Here is a 13,673-nt window from a genome sequence, read left to right as displayed (position 1 = left end):
AAACCCACGCAGACACAGGGAGAACGTACAAAGTCCACACAGACAGTGACCCAAGGCCGGAATTGAACCTGTGTCTCTGGCGCTGTAAGGCAGCAGTGCTAACCACTGTGCCACCATGCCACCCCAACTTGCCCAAGTTGTCCAACAACTTTGGAGGCTGAGCAGAACAAGAATCAAAAGGCATCCTGTGGCATGCCTAGGACAGGTACTTTTGGGCAGCATTACGTCAGCATCTTCTCTCAGCTCTGCAAACGTCTACCACCGTTTACAGACAGCTCCTCGTGCTGTTGCGGAGTTGAATTGCATTGTCAGTGACTCTTATCTGGGGGACCCGATCACAAGTTCCAACCAGGCCAAACCTCCTTTGCCTCACTAAGAGCCAACATCCACAGCTGTGCTCCTTCAATTGTGAGAGATGGTTTGAACTTTCAACTCTTTCTCTTTTGGGTGTTTATTGTCTTGGATCCAATACATTTCATTCTCCAGAAAAGGAAACACATCAACTGCCAGCGCAGACTGCCAGCAATTAATAATAGCTAAAAAAAAGCTCTTCAGAATTGTAAATTCCATGATTCTCAGCTATTATGACAAATCTTCAAGAAGCTGCAGTAGGGCATTTACATTTCCTGCAATGTATGTCCAGATCCACCATGTAACAATGGTGAGCAGCAGCTTTCTTTACCATTTTATGAGATGTAGGTGTCACTGGCTGGGCCAGCATTTAATATCCCTTGAGGTGGTGGTGGAGATCATCCATCCTGAAGTGCTGCAGTCCCTGTGGTGCAGGTACAACCACTGTGCTGTTAGGAAGGGCACTCCAGGGTTTTTGACCCAGCAACAACAAAGTTCCAAGTAAGCATGATGCCTGGCATGGAGGGGAGCCTGCTCACGGTGTCCCCGTGCACCTTCCTCCCTTGTCCTTCTCGGCAGCAGAGGTCATGAGTTTGGACATCCTGTTGACAAAGGAGCCTTGGTGAGTTGCTGCAGTGCATCTCATCATAACTATTATTTAAGTGGACACGAGGTGTTACATTAGGAAACAAACAAAGTTAATGCGACTGTGACAAATGCAAACTGTCCAGTGCGGCCCCCCCCCCCCCCCACCTTGGGGTTCGGCGTGATCAGGTGCCCGACTTTGCTGGAAAGGTTTATTCGACATTCTTGATAGCGCCTGCCTCCTCATTGTTGGAGGAGGTGCTGTCGGCAATGGGGTTGAACTCATGGGGTTTATATTTTTTAATTAGTCCAAGGGGAAACTGGATGAATCGATTGCTGCAATGCACATGTTTTCAAACAGATTTGAGAAAATCCATTGTGTCCAATTTGACTGTCTCTCTGAGGTTAAACCCAAGGCTCTTCCTACTCGGTCGGATCTGACAGATCCCGAAGGCACTATTTTCAATATTTATCCCCCTTAACCAACATCACTCGGGCAGATCATCCGATCGTTGTCTCACCGCGATTTGTGGGATCTTACTGTGCGCCCGTTGCTCGCTCACGTTTCTACACTGCTGCACTTGAGAATGTTTCATTGCCTTCTATCTCTCTTTCCACGTCCATTCCAGATTTCACTCCGCAGCCCGGTTCCCAATCCGTTCCGTCTATTCCTCCCAACCCTCTCCCCACACTCGGAACAGACTCGGCAAGGCTGAGGGACGGAGCTCCAAGCCCAGCTGCATCCATCCTTCCTTCCCTGTGTCAGTGTCCCTGCACTGGAGGAGCAGTGTGTGTGAGAGAGAGAGAGAGCGAGAGAGGGGGAATCGGCTCACCCTCAACAGCAGCACCATGAACATATGCTCCCTCCTGCTGTCCTCTCCTGAGATCTGAGACCGCCGGGAAGGTGGTGGCGAGGAAGGAGGGGGGTGGGGGCAGTAGTGGAGGATGTGAGAGAAAAGCGCATTGACACGCATCTTGGTGGAGCCAAGCTTTTCTCACCCAGCCCAGCCTGATGTGGCAAGAGAGGGCACACGGCCGCCGTGGATTTTAGTACCTGGCCTGGGGAGGAGGAGGAGGAGATGTAATTGAATGGCAGGGGGCTGGCAAGTGGAGAGTGCACCGTAGCTGTCAGTTTCCTGCTGCAGCGCGGCTCCCTCTGCATCTGGGCAGCGGGTCAGTTTCACTGCCTGGGACTTGTCACTTTCAGCAGCGATGTGTCAACTTCAGCAATGTTCCCAATAGCGGCCGCGCGAGGCTGGGGAGAGGGAGGGAGGGAAGGGGACCCAGTATTTCCCAGATCCGGACCCCAGGACCACTAGCAACTTGTGCATCCCTTTGATTCCGCTGCCCCGGGGACCTGGAGATTGTTATTTATTTATCTCCCAGCTCCATCCCTCCAAGGCTGGAATAAAACAAGCTCATCTTTTTTTCCCTTGAACCACGTTGTGGCGCGACCCACACGTCCCTGCTTGCCATGGGTTTGTTTTAACCACCTGTGGATGAAGTCCACCCCGCCGCCTCGGAGTTGTTTGGTTCGAGTTAGTTGGAAGATTGGAGGATTTCCGAAGTGAAGACTGAGCTCCTCAAAGCCTCCCGGCTCTCGCGGATTGAACAGGTCGCATCTCTTCCAGTTGAAACTCGGAATTTTATCATCAGCCCCCCTGAGAGACAGATATCGCCAAGCCCTGGACTTGCCAGTAAAGTAAACGCAGGCTTTCTATTTTTTTGGGGGGTGGGGTGGAAAGGTTTGGTGAGCCCATCGTCAACCATCGCCTCCCTGCTTTGATGGCTTCTCTCCGCAGGGTGAAAGGGCTGCTGATCCTCAATCTGGTGGCCGTGGTGGGCTTTTTGCTCTTCCTGGCCAGGTGCAGGGTCCCTCTCAAGGGCCGGGAGTTGGCACACGCGGCGCAACCCAGAACCCAGCCCAACAACCTGACGTCCCGGGTCTCGCCTCCCATCCAACACGCAGTGCTGAAGAGGCTCTCGCTGCTGGAGGACATCGTCTACCGTCAGCTCAATGGTAAGGACTGCAGCCGGGTGAGTGGTGAGGTTTGGGGCGGGGTGGGGGGGGGGGGGGGGGGGGGGGGGGGATGGTGATGGCACTCAGGCTCAACTCCCTCAGAGCAAGTATCCAAACACATCTCCAGTGTCACACACACTTGTAACACTATATGGGTGGCTCAATGCTTGCTGCTTTTACCCATAAAATGGCAGGAGGCCATTCAGCCCATCAAGCTTGTACCGGCCCTCTGAAAGACCACCCTACCTAGATCACTCTCTCCCCCCCCCCCCCCCCCCCACCCTGTCCTCATAGCCCCACCTAACCTGTACATGTTTGGAGACTAAGGGACAATTTAAAAAAATCTTTATTATTGTCACGAGTAGGCTTACATTAACACTGCAATGAAGTTACTGTGAAAAGCCCCTCATTGCCACACTCCGGCGCCTGTTTGGGTAGACTGAGGGAGAATTCAGAATGTTCAATTCACCTAACAGCACATCTTTCGGGACTTGTGGGAGGAAACCGGAGTACCTGGAGGAAACCCACGCAGACACGGGGAGGACGTGCAGACTCTGCACAGTCACCCAGGGCCAGAATCGAACCTGAATCCCTGCCGCTGTGAGGCAGCAGTGATAACGACCGTGCCACCTTCCCCACACCCTCCCTCAACCCTCTTCACAAAGTCCAATTCCTACTTCTGAGAGGGTCCAAATTCCAGACAGACCCCTTCAGTTCTGTATTGTCTGTGAGGGCATGTTAAACTGCCCTGGCTGATGATTATCTCTGCCAACATCACTGAAGCTAACAATCTGCTCACTGCCATTTGCAGTTTATGGAACCTTGCAGTGTACTACTAATTGGCTGCCATGTTCCTAACCTTACAATACTGGCCACAATTTAAAAGTTACTTCAAGCATTTCGAGACATCCTGGAAGCAGTAAATGCATGATCCATATTTCACAGCAACACACCCCAGGAAATGCAGATTCTATTTTTAAAAAGGATTGCCTGCCCCCCCCCCCCCCCCCCCATCTAAACGGGGAGTGAGATTTGATTTAAAAGTGTATTAACCTGGGCTAGAGGAGCATGCAATACAGGGTTTAACTCACCAAGAATTATTTCCCTGCACTTCCATCTGCCTCTGCACTTTGAACTCTTCGCTCCAATTATTTCCCACTGCCCTTTCTGCCGACAGCTCATTCTCCAGCTCACAACTTCTTGCAGTTGAGTTGGAACTTGAAGTTATTTTTCAGTAATATTAAATCCTAACAAATAATTAAGGGGGAAGAGAAGAGAGCAGCAGCCGAGCCCTGAATATGGAATCCATACAGTGCAGAAGGAAGCCATTTGGCCCATCAGGTCTGCACTGACACTGCGAAAGAGCAACTTACCTACATCCACTCCCTCACTGATCCTGACCAATCCTCCCAACCTGCACATCTTATGTCTGTGGGAGGAAACCGGAGGAGACCCACATAGACACGGGGAGAGAGTGCAAACTCAACACAGACAGTCATCGAAGACTGGAATTAACCGGTGTCCCTGGTGCTGTGAGGCAGCAGTGCTGACTGCTGCACCACCGTGCCATCCTAATATGCTTCAAGGGATGCAATATGTTTGAAGACCAATATCGATTGAAGTTAAATCAATCTCTTCCTGAAAAAACTAAATTAAGAGGTACTTTGATGAAGAGGAGTGAACAGAATCAGCTTCTTCAATATAAAGAATCATTCCTGAAACAATCTTAGTACTTTCCTAAGGAAAAATAGATCTGTACAGTGTGGTTAGGAGAGATAGACATTGTTTCCAGTAATAGACATATATATGCCCAAAAGAATAAAGATGGAATCATATAGCAGTTGGTTCGAGACAGCCTAGAAGGGTTTTGTAACCCACAGCATCATTGCAAGCAGATTCTTCCGTGATAGACTGTCAGAATTTTTGCATTACCGCATACAAGTATCATTTGTACTCAGTGGCATCATCTTTGCTTATGAATCAAAAGGTCGGGGGCTCAACGCCCTCAAGGGATTTGAGCACGTGGTCTAGACTGGTAAGACTGAGGGAGTGCTGTAGTGTTGGAGGTGTTCCCCTTCAGGTGGGATACTGATCTGAGGCCCAATCTTCTCTCTCTGGAGGATACACTCCACCCTCTAACCAAAACTTCTGTCCCCTCCAACACTTTTGTGATACCTTTAAAATAGATGCTTACAGACCACATTTACAAAAGAAACAAGCGCTTTATTGAAAAGGTGTTTTCTCACAGACTGCTAGACTAAACTGACTGTTAGCCCACACAAACCGCCGATGATGTCATCAATATGTACGTGATCGAATTCTTAAAGTGACTTTGTTCCAACTAGAAACAAACAAGAACAGGCAACACTTTCCTTCCCCTTTTCATCGGAGGTTCCTGCAATGAAATACACTATAATGTGCACAATCAAAGTTTACAGTATATACAATTAACAAGCACAGCAGTCAATAAGTTAGATGTGTTGGGGGACTTCCATTCCTGTATGGTTGTCAGCGAACCTCAGGTGTTTGCGTATTCATATTGACTGTAACCTCTGGTGTTTTTGGTGTAGTTTGGTCATCATCCATTGTTGCCTCAGCCAGATTCAAGGTAGGGTTTGGAGTTTGACTTGGTGTTGAAATATCCTTAATTCTGGTTCTGTCTTCCACAGTTGTTTCTGCTATTGTCAGGTTCTCAGGTGTGTTTGGGGCAGCACGGTAGCATTGTGGATAGCACAATGGCTTCACAGCTCCAGGGTCCTAGGTTCGATTCCGGCTTGGGCCACTGTCTGTGCGGAGTCTGCACATCCTCCCCGTGTGTGCGTGGGTTTCCTCCGGGTGCTCCGGTTTCCTCCCACAGTCCAAAGATGTGCAGGTTAGGTGGATTGGCCATGATAAATTGCCCTTAGTGTCCAAAATTGCTCTTAGTGTTGGGTGGGGTTACTGGGTTATTGGGATAGGGTGGAGGTGTTGAACTTGGGTAGGGTGCTCTTTCCAAGAGCCGGTGCAGACTCGGTGGGGCGAATGGCCTCCTTCTGCACTGTAAATTCTATGATCTATGATGTACAGGTCTTCACATGATACAGTTTGTTGTAGAGTCTTGGTTGGCTTTGCCTCTGGTAACCTTGTTCTAGATGCGAAAAGTTGGTCAGCGATTCTTCTCCACTCAACGTCATCCTGAGCTTGAATGATTAGGAGACCGATCCTAAACCATGTTTGTTACAGTGTTCTGAGCCTTTGTCATCTTGGTCCCAGCGCTGCTAGCCTGAGCCCCGGCCACAGCTGCTTTTAGAGATTTTTCAGCAGCGATTACTTTTTGTTCCTTTCGGCTTTTGGTTGGGCCTGCTTCGGGCTCCAACATGAGATTCCCCTCAGGCACAGTGTAGCTTGATCCTCTCCAGTCAGGTTCTCCCTATTAGGGCTGGATAGTTACCTTTAACGACATACAGGGACAAGCCAGCAGTCTGTATGTTTAGCTGCACATTTAATTCGAGATGGTCCCTGATTTAGGTTTGTTATCTTTGTGGGTTTTAAGGTGATAAGTCATAGTTTCTCTTGGTATACTTTTCTTGGGACCAATGAAACGGCTGCACCAATGTCCACTCCATTTTCACAGGTTGTCTGTCCATTATAGGAGTGACCCAGTTACGGTTTGCTGTGCACACATTAGCTGGTACATTCAGCAACAGTTCGCCATCTGACTGTGACTGGTCTTTTTTTGTGCCCTTTTTGCATCAAGTGAATACTTTTCCCTGTTCGATTTTTAATTAGATGTACTTGTTTCTTGCTGTTTATAATTCTTGTTTGGAACTTGTTGTTTCTTTCTCCAACATGCACGTTCAATGTGCTCCTCTTTACCATAATTCTTGCAATTTGCATCTTTACTCCGGCAATCAGTTGCTGTGTGCCCAGTTTGCACACCGATGGCAATTTCGAATCTGGGTTGGTGTTTGGGCTTCAGCTGATATCTTATGGTCTTTAGTCCTCGAGCTTAATTTTTAGACCTCATTAGCTGTTAGTTCCATAGAGATCATGACTTCTAAAGTCTTCTTTAGGACTAAGTTGCTTTCTGTTAGCAGCCTTTTTTGGATAGCTTCACTTCTTAATCCACACACTAGTCTGTCTTCAATTGTGTCGTTCAAGATATCTCCAAATTCACAGTATTCAGTAAATTCTTAAAAGTAGCTATGAATTGTGTGACTGATTCACGATCTTGTTGGTTACGTTTATGGAACCTGAATCGCTTGGAAATGACCAAGGGTTTCGGTGAGAAATGGCTGTGCAATACCTCCATAATCTCACCATAAGTTTTCGAGCTTGGTTTTTCTAATTGTAGCAGTCTTTGCAGTGGTTTAAAGGTCACCCCCCCCCCCTTCCCCCCCCCCCCCTCCCCCCCCCCCCCCCCCCGGCCAACCGGTGCCCCATTGTGCTTGGGAAAGTTAAGATTACTATGTCCGTCAAAATTTTGCTCACCTGGGGCAGCAGGGTAGCATGGTGGTTAGCATAAATGCTTCACAGCTCCAGGGTCCCAGGTTCGATTCCCGGCTGGGTCACTGTCTGTGTGGAGTCTGCATGTCCTCCCCCTGTGTGCGTGGGTTTCCTCCGGGTGCTCCGGTTTCCTCCCACAGTCCAAAGATGTGCGGGTTAGGTGGATTGGCTATGCTAAATTGCCCGTAGTGTCCTAATAAAAGTAAGGTTAAGGGTGGGGTTCTTGGGTTACAGGTATAGGGTGGATACGTGGGTTTGAGTAGGGTGATCATGGCTCGGCACAACATTGAGGGCCGAAGGGCCTGTTCTGTGCTGTACTGTTCTATGTTCTATGGACAAAGTATTTGAATCAGTGCATGAGCTGCAGCACGCGGTGCTTTCATCATACGGTCCCATTGTGCCAAAAGCCCCGTCAGTTTTACTCTGGGTAGGCTTGCATAAGGACAAATGCGCCACAAAATTATTAGCACAACCATTCTTTTTTTTTTCAGACTAGGTACACCTGAACTCAGCCTGTTTCCTTCTGAGTTTTGCACACACCCAGTTGTAAACTTTGGTGCAGGGTATTTGTTTTTTTACTTGCTACTCACAGTAGAGAGAGCACTTTTCCAGCATTTTCTGGGCAGAGCATGTGGCAAGCTTCTTATGTTGCTGTTTTCTACAAACTTTGCGTTTAAATTTCGGTTCCTTCGATGGCTGTTGTTATTATTTGGCACCGCTCCTTCACCAGTTTTGGTGTCGCAAAGTTTTTAACTTCTTAATCCACTTCGGATGTCTGCGCCTAGGTTGCCAATTTTTCTATTTTATTTCTTCTCCGGAAGTCTGCCACTGTGGTTCCGACCTCCGAGTCACCAGTTTCTTTGTGGTATTTTTAAAAGAGAAGCTTGCGGACCACAAAGCTACAAAACAAACAAAAACTTTATTGGAAAGGCGTTTTCTCGCAGGTGGCCAGACTAGAATAGACTGTTAGCGTGCCCAAACTGCCAATGATGTCATCATTACATCCTGTGATTGAAATCTTAAAGTGACCTTGGGTTCCAACTAGGAATGAGCATGAATATACACCAATTTGTGTAACATAGCTGCAGATTGCCTCATCCGTAGGATGCACTGCAGCATCTCACCAAAGTTACTTCAGCAGCATGTCCTAAACAGGTGACCTCCACCATCTAGATTCTGGAAGGACAACGGGACCAGGTGCACAGGAACAACAATGCCTACAAGTCATACACCATCCTGACTTGAAGATATATGGCAATTCCTTCATCAACATGGAGTGAGAATCCTGACACTCCATACATGACAAGCACTTTCACTAAATGGACTGCAGTGGTTCAAAAGAAAGCCAACTCCCACTTTTGGATGAACAACTACGGGTGGGAAATAAATGCTGGCCTAGATGGAGATGTCCACACTTTGAGAATGAACAAAATAAATGTTTGAGCAAGAGTAATTTTCAGATTTTGCAGTGTCATTGTGAAATCTGGTGATATGAAATATGCATTCAGATTTTCTGTCTTTGAGGATCCCACTCAGTTAATTCTAACAATAATATTTAAATCCAAAACCCAGAAGCAAACAAAAAATGCTCTGCACTTATCCAAATAGTTGCATTGATTTTATTTAAACTCGATTAGTGAATGAAACAGAACGTACACAGATTTGCAAATTCATTGTTCTTTTCTCACATTTTTATAATTCAGATAATTCAAGCAAAACAATTCCTAGCAATCAAATTACATGCCCCGTGTATCAGGGTTCAACTGCAAGTTGTTAAAATGTTAAGTTTTCACTCCTGAAACAAAATTCAGGGCACTCCCAATCTTCAGACATGGAGGCAGATTTTGCTGTAGAAACCATGGTGAAGATCATCCTTATTTAAATGATGTTTCGCTTAGCATGCGACAGACCCTCACACTTTAAGTTGTAAGATTCAGAGAGCATACGCTTTTGTCATTAAGCCAGAAGACTGCCAGTTCTGAGACAGTCGGTTTTGGGGGACACTGGTGTTCTGCCAGGGGGCTCTTTATGAATTCTTGTAATTCAGTCTGCTGGCCAGATCATTTGCTTCCCTCGCAACCCTTGGTTACTGAGGCTGAACGATGAACGATGTGGACGTTGGTCCATTGGCTGCCTCCACTTAGCAGCCCTCCTGTGGTTTGCTGTCCTTGCAAACATCTGCTACACATCTGCCACATCCATGCTGTAGCCCTTACCACTCCATGATGTGTTTTTATAACAACATAAAGGTACCAATCACTTATAAGAGATTAGGCAAACATGTTGTGGGTTCATTTATTTAGACGAGGCACATGAAAACATATATACAAAGGTAGAAAGCTTGAGTACATCAGCAGTAGGACTGTATCTGCTGAGTTCCTCTCGCAGGCTGAAGTCTCACAGGCCAAAGTGATATGAAATATGCATTCCGGTCCCCGGTGAATCGCCGCCAATAGTGCGTGCGCGGTCGACGCGGCGCTGGTCGAACGGCGGCTTTTCTCCGCCGGCAACTGGCCGAATTCCCACTGGCGTTGTTCACTCATGGTTCCACCCGGCGGGCACTCGGAATGGCGGCTGCTGACTCAGTTACTAACTGCAATGTCTCTTAACCCATTACTTAACAGTCTCTCCTTCCTTGGAGAAAAAAAAACAATTAGGTGAAAACAACATTTCAAGAAACTAAAATTTCAAGAAACTAAAACACACACCTGATTCCCCCCTTTTTTTTTTAAGTAGAAGAAAAAAAAACATTCACAGAAACAGGCGCCCTTCATTCACTATATCTAAAAGTTTCTGTGAACTGGCCCCTCATTTCGTGAAACCGTCTGACAGTTGATAGCTACTGTCAACCCATTTAATTTTTGTTATTTCCCCTCGGTCCAAAATCTGCTTTAAACTTGCAATGTTTATCCGTAACCTCATTTCATTGACACTTTTTGTAGAATGCACATTTTCCCACAGGGATTTATTGTCAATGTGACAGTCAATAGGTATATTACCCAAATCCCCTAATCCCAAAATTTCTGTCAATATCTGACTTGTATAAAAGGCCATATCCACCGCTTCCACTAAGCTTAACGTCTCAACAGCCAAAGTGCTTTTGACCACTCTCCTTATTTTCTTTGTTTCCCACACAAGAGGGCAACATTTACCATTGTTCCCCAAAAGGAAAATTATAAAACCTCCTGCGCTTGAAACTCCATCACATAAATTTGCATAGGACGCATCACTACAAACTATGAGTTTCAAATGCCTAGGATCACCTAAAACAGGGAACTTCAAAACACACTCCTGCATTTTTAGCTTGGCCAACACTTTATTTGCTCTTATTATGTCTTCCACTTTGGGATCATTCATCTTTGAACTCAACTCTAAAACATCTAAACTCACGTCCGGTCCAGTCTGTCTTCCTAACCAGTTCAGTTGCCCAATTAAACTTCGCAGTTGCTCTTTTTCTATCTCCGAAACCATTGCGTCTTTTTGTCAAACCCGGCCACGACTAATTGCTATTGGGCTGATGCTTTCCAAGTAAGATTGCTGACGTAAAGTTGTCCCTAACTGAGTCTGTCCGATTTCCAAACCAATATATTTAAATGCACCTGAAGCCTGACTTCCAACCCTGAATTCTTCCCTCAAACCAGAGAGTACAATGGCTTCAAAATCACTAGTCCCACCCCACAAAAAATCATCAACATGCATCATGAAGATGCCAGCAAGATTTCCTTTATAATGCCAGTAAAACATTGCAGGATCTGCTTTCAACTGGCAACAGCCTAACTTTAACAAGACTGACCTTACCGAAAAGTACCACACTCTAGATGCAACATTTAATCATTTGTTCAACTTCCACAGTACCCCTTTTGTGTTAGCTGCTTCTTTAGGACGGAGAAAAATGTCTCTCTGGAGCTGATGCCCCTGCAAAAAAGCAGCTTTTATATCTATAGATTTGCATTCCCATGCCTTTGTAGCTAATAGAGCCAAGAAGATCTTTAAAATAACCTTTCCTGCTGTAGGTGAATCTACCCTTAAGTCCTGATCGTCAAAGTTTTCTTCAAATCCCCTTGCCACAAGCCTGGCCTTTCCTTATAAGTTCCATTTGGAAGAACCTTTTCTGTACAAATCCATCTGTGGCATGGAGCTTTTTGTCCCCTATCCGGTACTTCCGTGTGTACCCCAAATTCACTCCAACTATGCAATTCTTGCTGTTTAGCATCTTTGATAACTTTTTCATCTAATTTATTTGAAGCTACCAAAATCTTACATGCATGTGGGCTTCTACTTCTATTAGTATTAGTAGTCTTACTCCTGTTCTGAGATCTTGGGGGGGGGGTTATCCGTTAACAGGGAGGGGGGCCTCCAGGACGACCAGGCTCACAATCGGGGGCCACCGATCAGCAGGGGCGCGTGATCTCGGGGAGGGGAGCCTATATTCTCGGGGCCGGTCCACTGTGTGAGTCTCCCATGTTGCGCAGACAGGCCTCCGCCGCGCACATACGCGGACCCCCGACCGGAAGTGCAGGCCCCCATATCGGCAGCCGGAGCTGCGAGGGGCACTCCGGGGCCCTGCTAGCCCCCTGCAAAATGGAGAATCAGACTTTCTCCAGGTAAGTCAAGAGTGATTCGCTCCTGTTTTCCCGCGGGCATGGGGACATAGACCCATAATCAGGGAATTCCGCCCAGGAAGTCACGAACAAATGTTTTGTGACAAACCCCATCTGTCGAATGACGGGACTTGAATGTCAGTGGTTAGATTGGCCCGAGTAAAATAGGTACAGGTTAGCACAGGCCGAGGCCCTTGTGCAACCAACCTCCACACCACTGAATATTTTATATATATTTAAAGAATAGTGTCATACTGTTAACATAACATCATTTGAGTTACGCAATAATGTTCCGAGTTTGCAAATATGAAGCATGAAGGAAAGATTGTTAAACAAATGGATGCTGTGGTATGAAGAGACAAAAGTCCAGCTCCTTTTCACAAACACCTTTATTTCACTTTAACAGACTCTGCACTAAACTCAATCATCACATCACAAGATCCTGAGTCCACCTGAAGCCCCTTTACATATCAGTGTCAATCATTGAACACTTAACATAAATGAGACAACTAATTGCAATGTCTCTGAACCATTACATAACAAAGATAAACTGCAATATACAAAATAAGATTTTAAAGAAATATAAAATAAACCCATAGAAATGGTCATGTATAATGTTTGAATAATGTGGTTTAACTGAGTGACCCATTCCGCATTTCTTCCCCTTGTCCAGCATATAAATGGGAAATACTTTTTAATTCCAGTTAAAAATGCTATATTTTTACAACGCAAGGATCCTAAGATTATGCAATAATGGTAAACGATAGAAATTAATTTTTACAATGCTTACATTTTCCTTGTGTTATTAATCAAGTTGAAGCGAGGAGCCAATGGGTTTGCAGGAAACTTACCAGTTGTCTGAAACAAATCCAAGATTGATTTATCCTACCTGTCCCAGCCTGGTAGATAAATGGGATTGCATTCAACGGAGTAGACTCAATGGGAGTAGCCTCCAGCAGTTGACTATTAGTGGTTTTCTTTTTTACCACACGAGTTATAATGAAGTCACGTTGTGCTGTGCAGTGTAAATAGAGCCAAAACCACAAGCAGTTACACTAAATGGCACAGTTGTTGAAGTCACATAGCTCAGTTCAATTCAATCCACATGAAACACTACAATATTGACTTAAATTGTACAATAAGCTCACAGGATTCTGATGACTTCTCTTTGGCGCACAAAGTTTGTATGAAATACTGCAAGTGATTAGGAAGGCAAATGGAATGCTGTGGTTTATTGCAAGAGGAGTGGAATATTAAAAGCAAGTAAGTTGTGCTGCAGCTGTACAGGGCATTGGTGAGGTCACATCTGGAGCACTGTGTACAGTTTCGGCCTCCTTACTTAAGGAAGGATGTTATTGCATTAGAAGTGGTGCAGAGAAAGTTTCAGTTGACTGATTTCTGGGATGAGGGGTTTATCTTAGAAGGAAAGGTTGAACAGGTTGGACTCGAATCCACTGGAATTTAGAAAAATGTAAGCTGATCTTATTGAAACAAGGGATAGTAACAGGGTGAATACTGAAAGGATGTTTCCCCTTGTGGAAGAGAAAAGAACTAGGGGATACAGTTCAAAATAAGGAGCCTCCCATTTAAGATGAAGATGAGGAGAATTTTTTTCTAAGTGACTCGCTAGT

General features: G+C 45.9%; 1 protein-coding gene across 1 annotated transcript in view; it reads left to right on the top strand.

The window, feature by feature from the left end:
* Window positions 1-1,483: 1,483 nt before the first annotated feature.
* galnt17 (polypeptide N-acetylgalactosaminyltransferase 17) overlaps window positions 1,484-13,673 on the top strand; it is a 451,348-nt gene continuing 439,158 nt past the window's right edge. The window contains exon 1 of the mRNA XM_038814051.1: window positions 1,484-2,956. Coding sequence (XP_038669979.1) covers window positions 2,722-2,956 — 235 coding nt within the window. The 5' untranslated portion in view covers window positions 1,484-2,721. The remainder of the gene's footprint in view (window positions 2,957-13,673) is intronic.

Source organism: Scyliorhinus canicula, chromosome 12 (genome assembly GCF_902713615.1).
Source record: "Scyliorhinus canicula chromosome 12, sScyCan1.1, whole genome shotgun sequence".
Lineage (NCBI taxonomy): Eukaryota > Metazoa > Chordata > Chondrichthyes > Carcharhiniformes > Scyliorhinidae > Scyliorhinus > Scyliorhinus canicula.
This window is presented reverse-complemented; position numbering and strand designations above follow the sequence as displayed.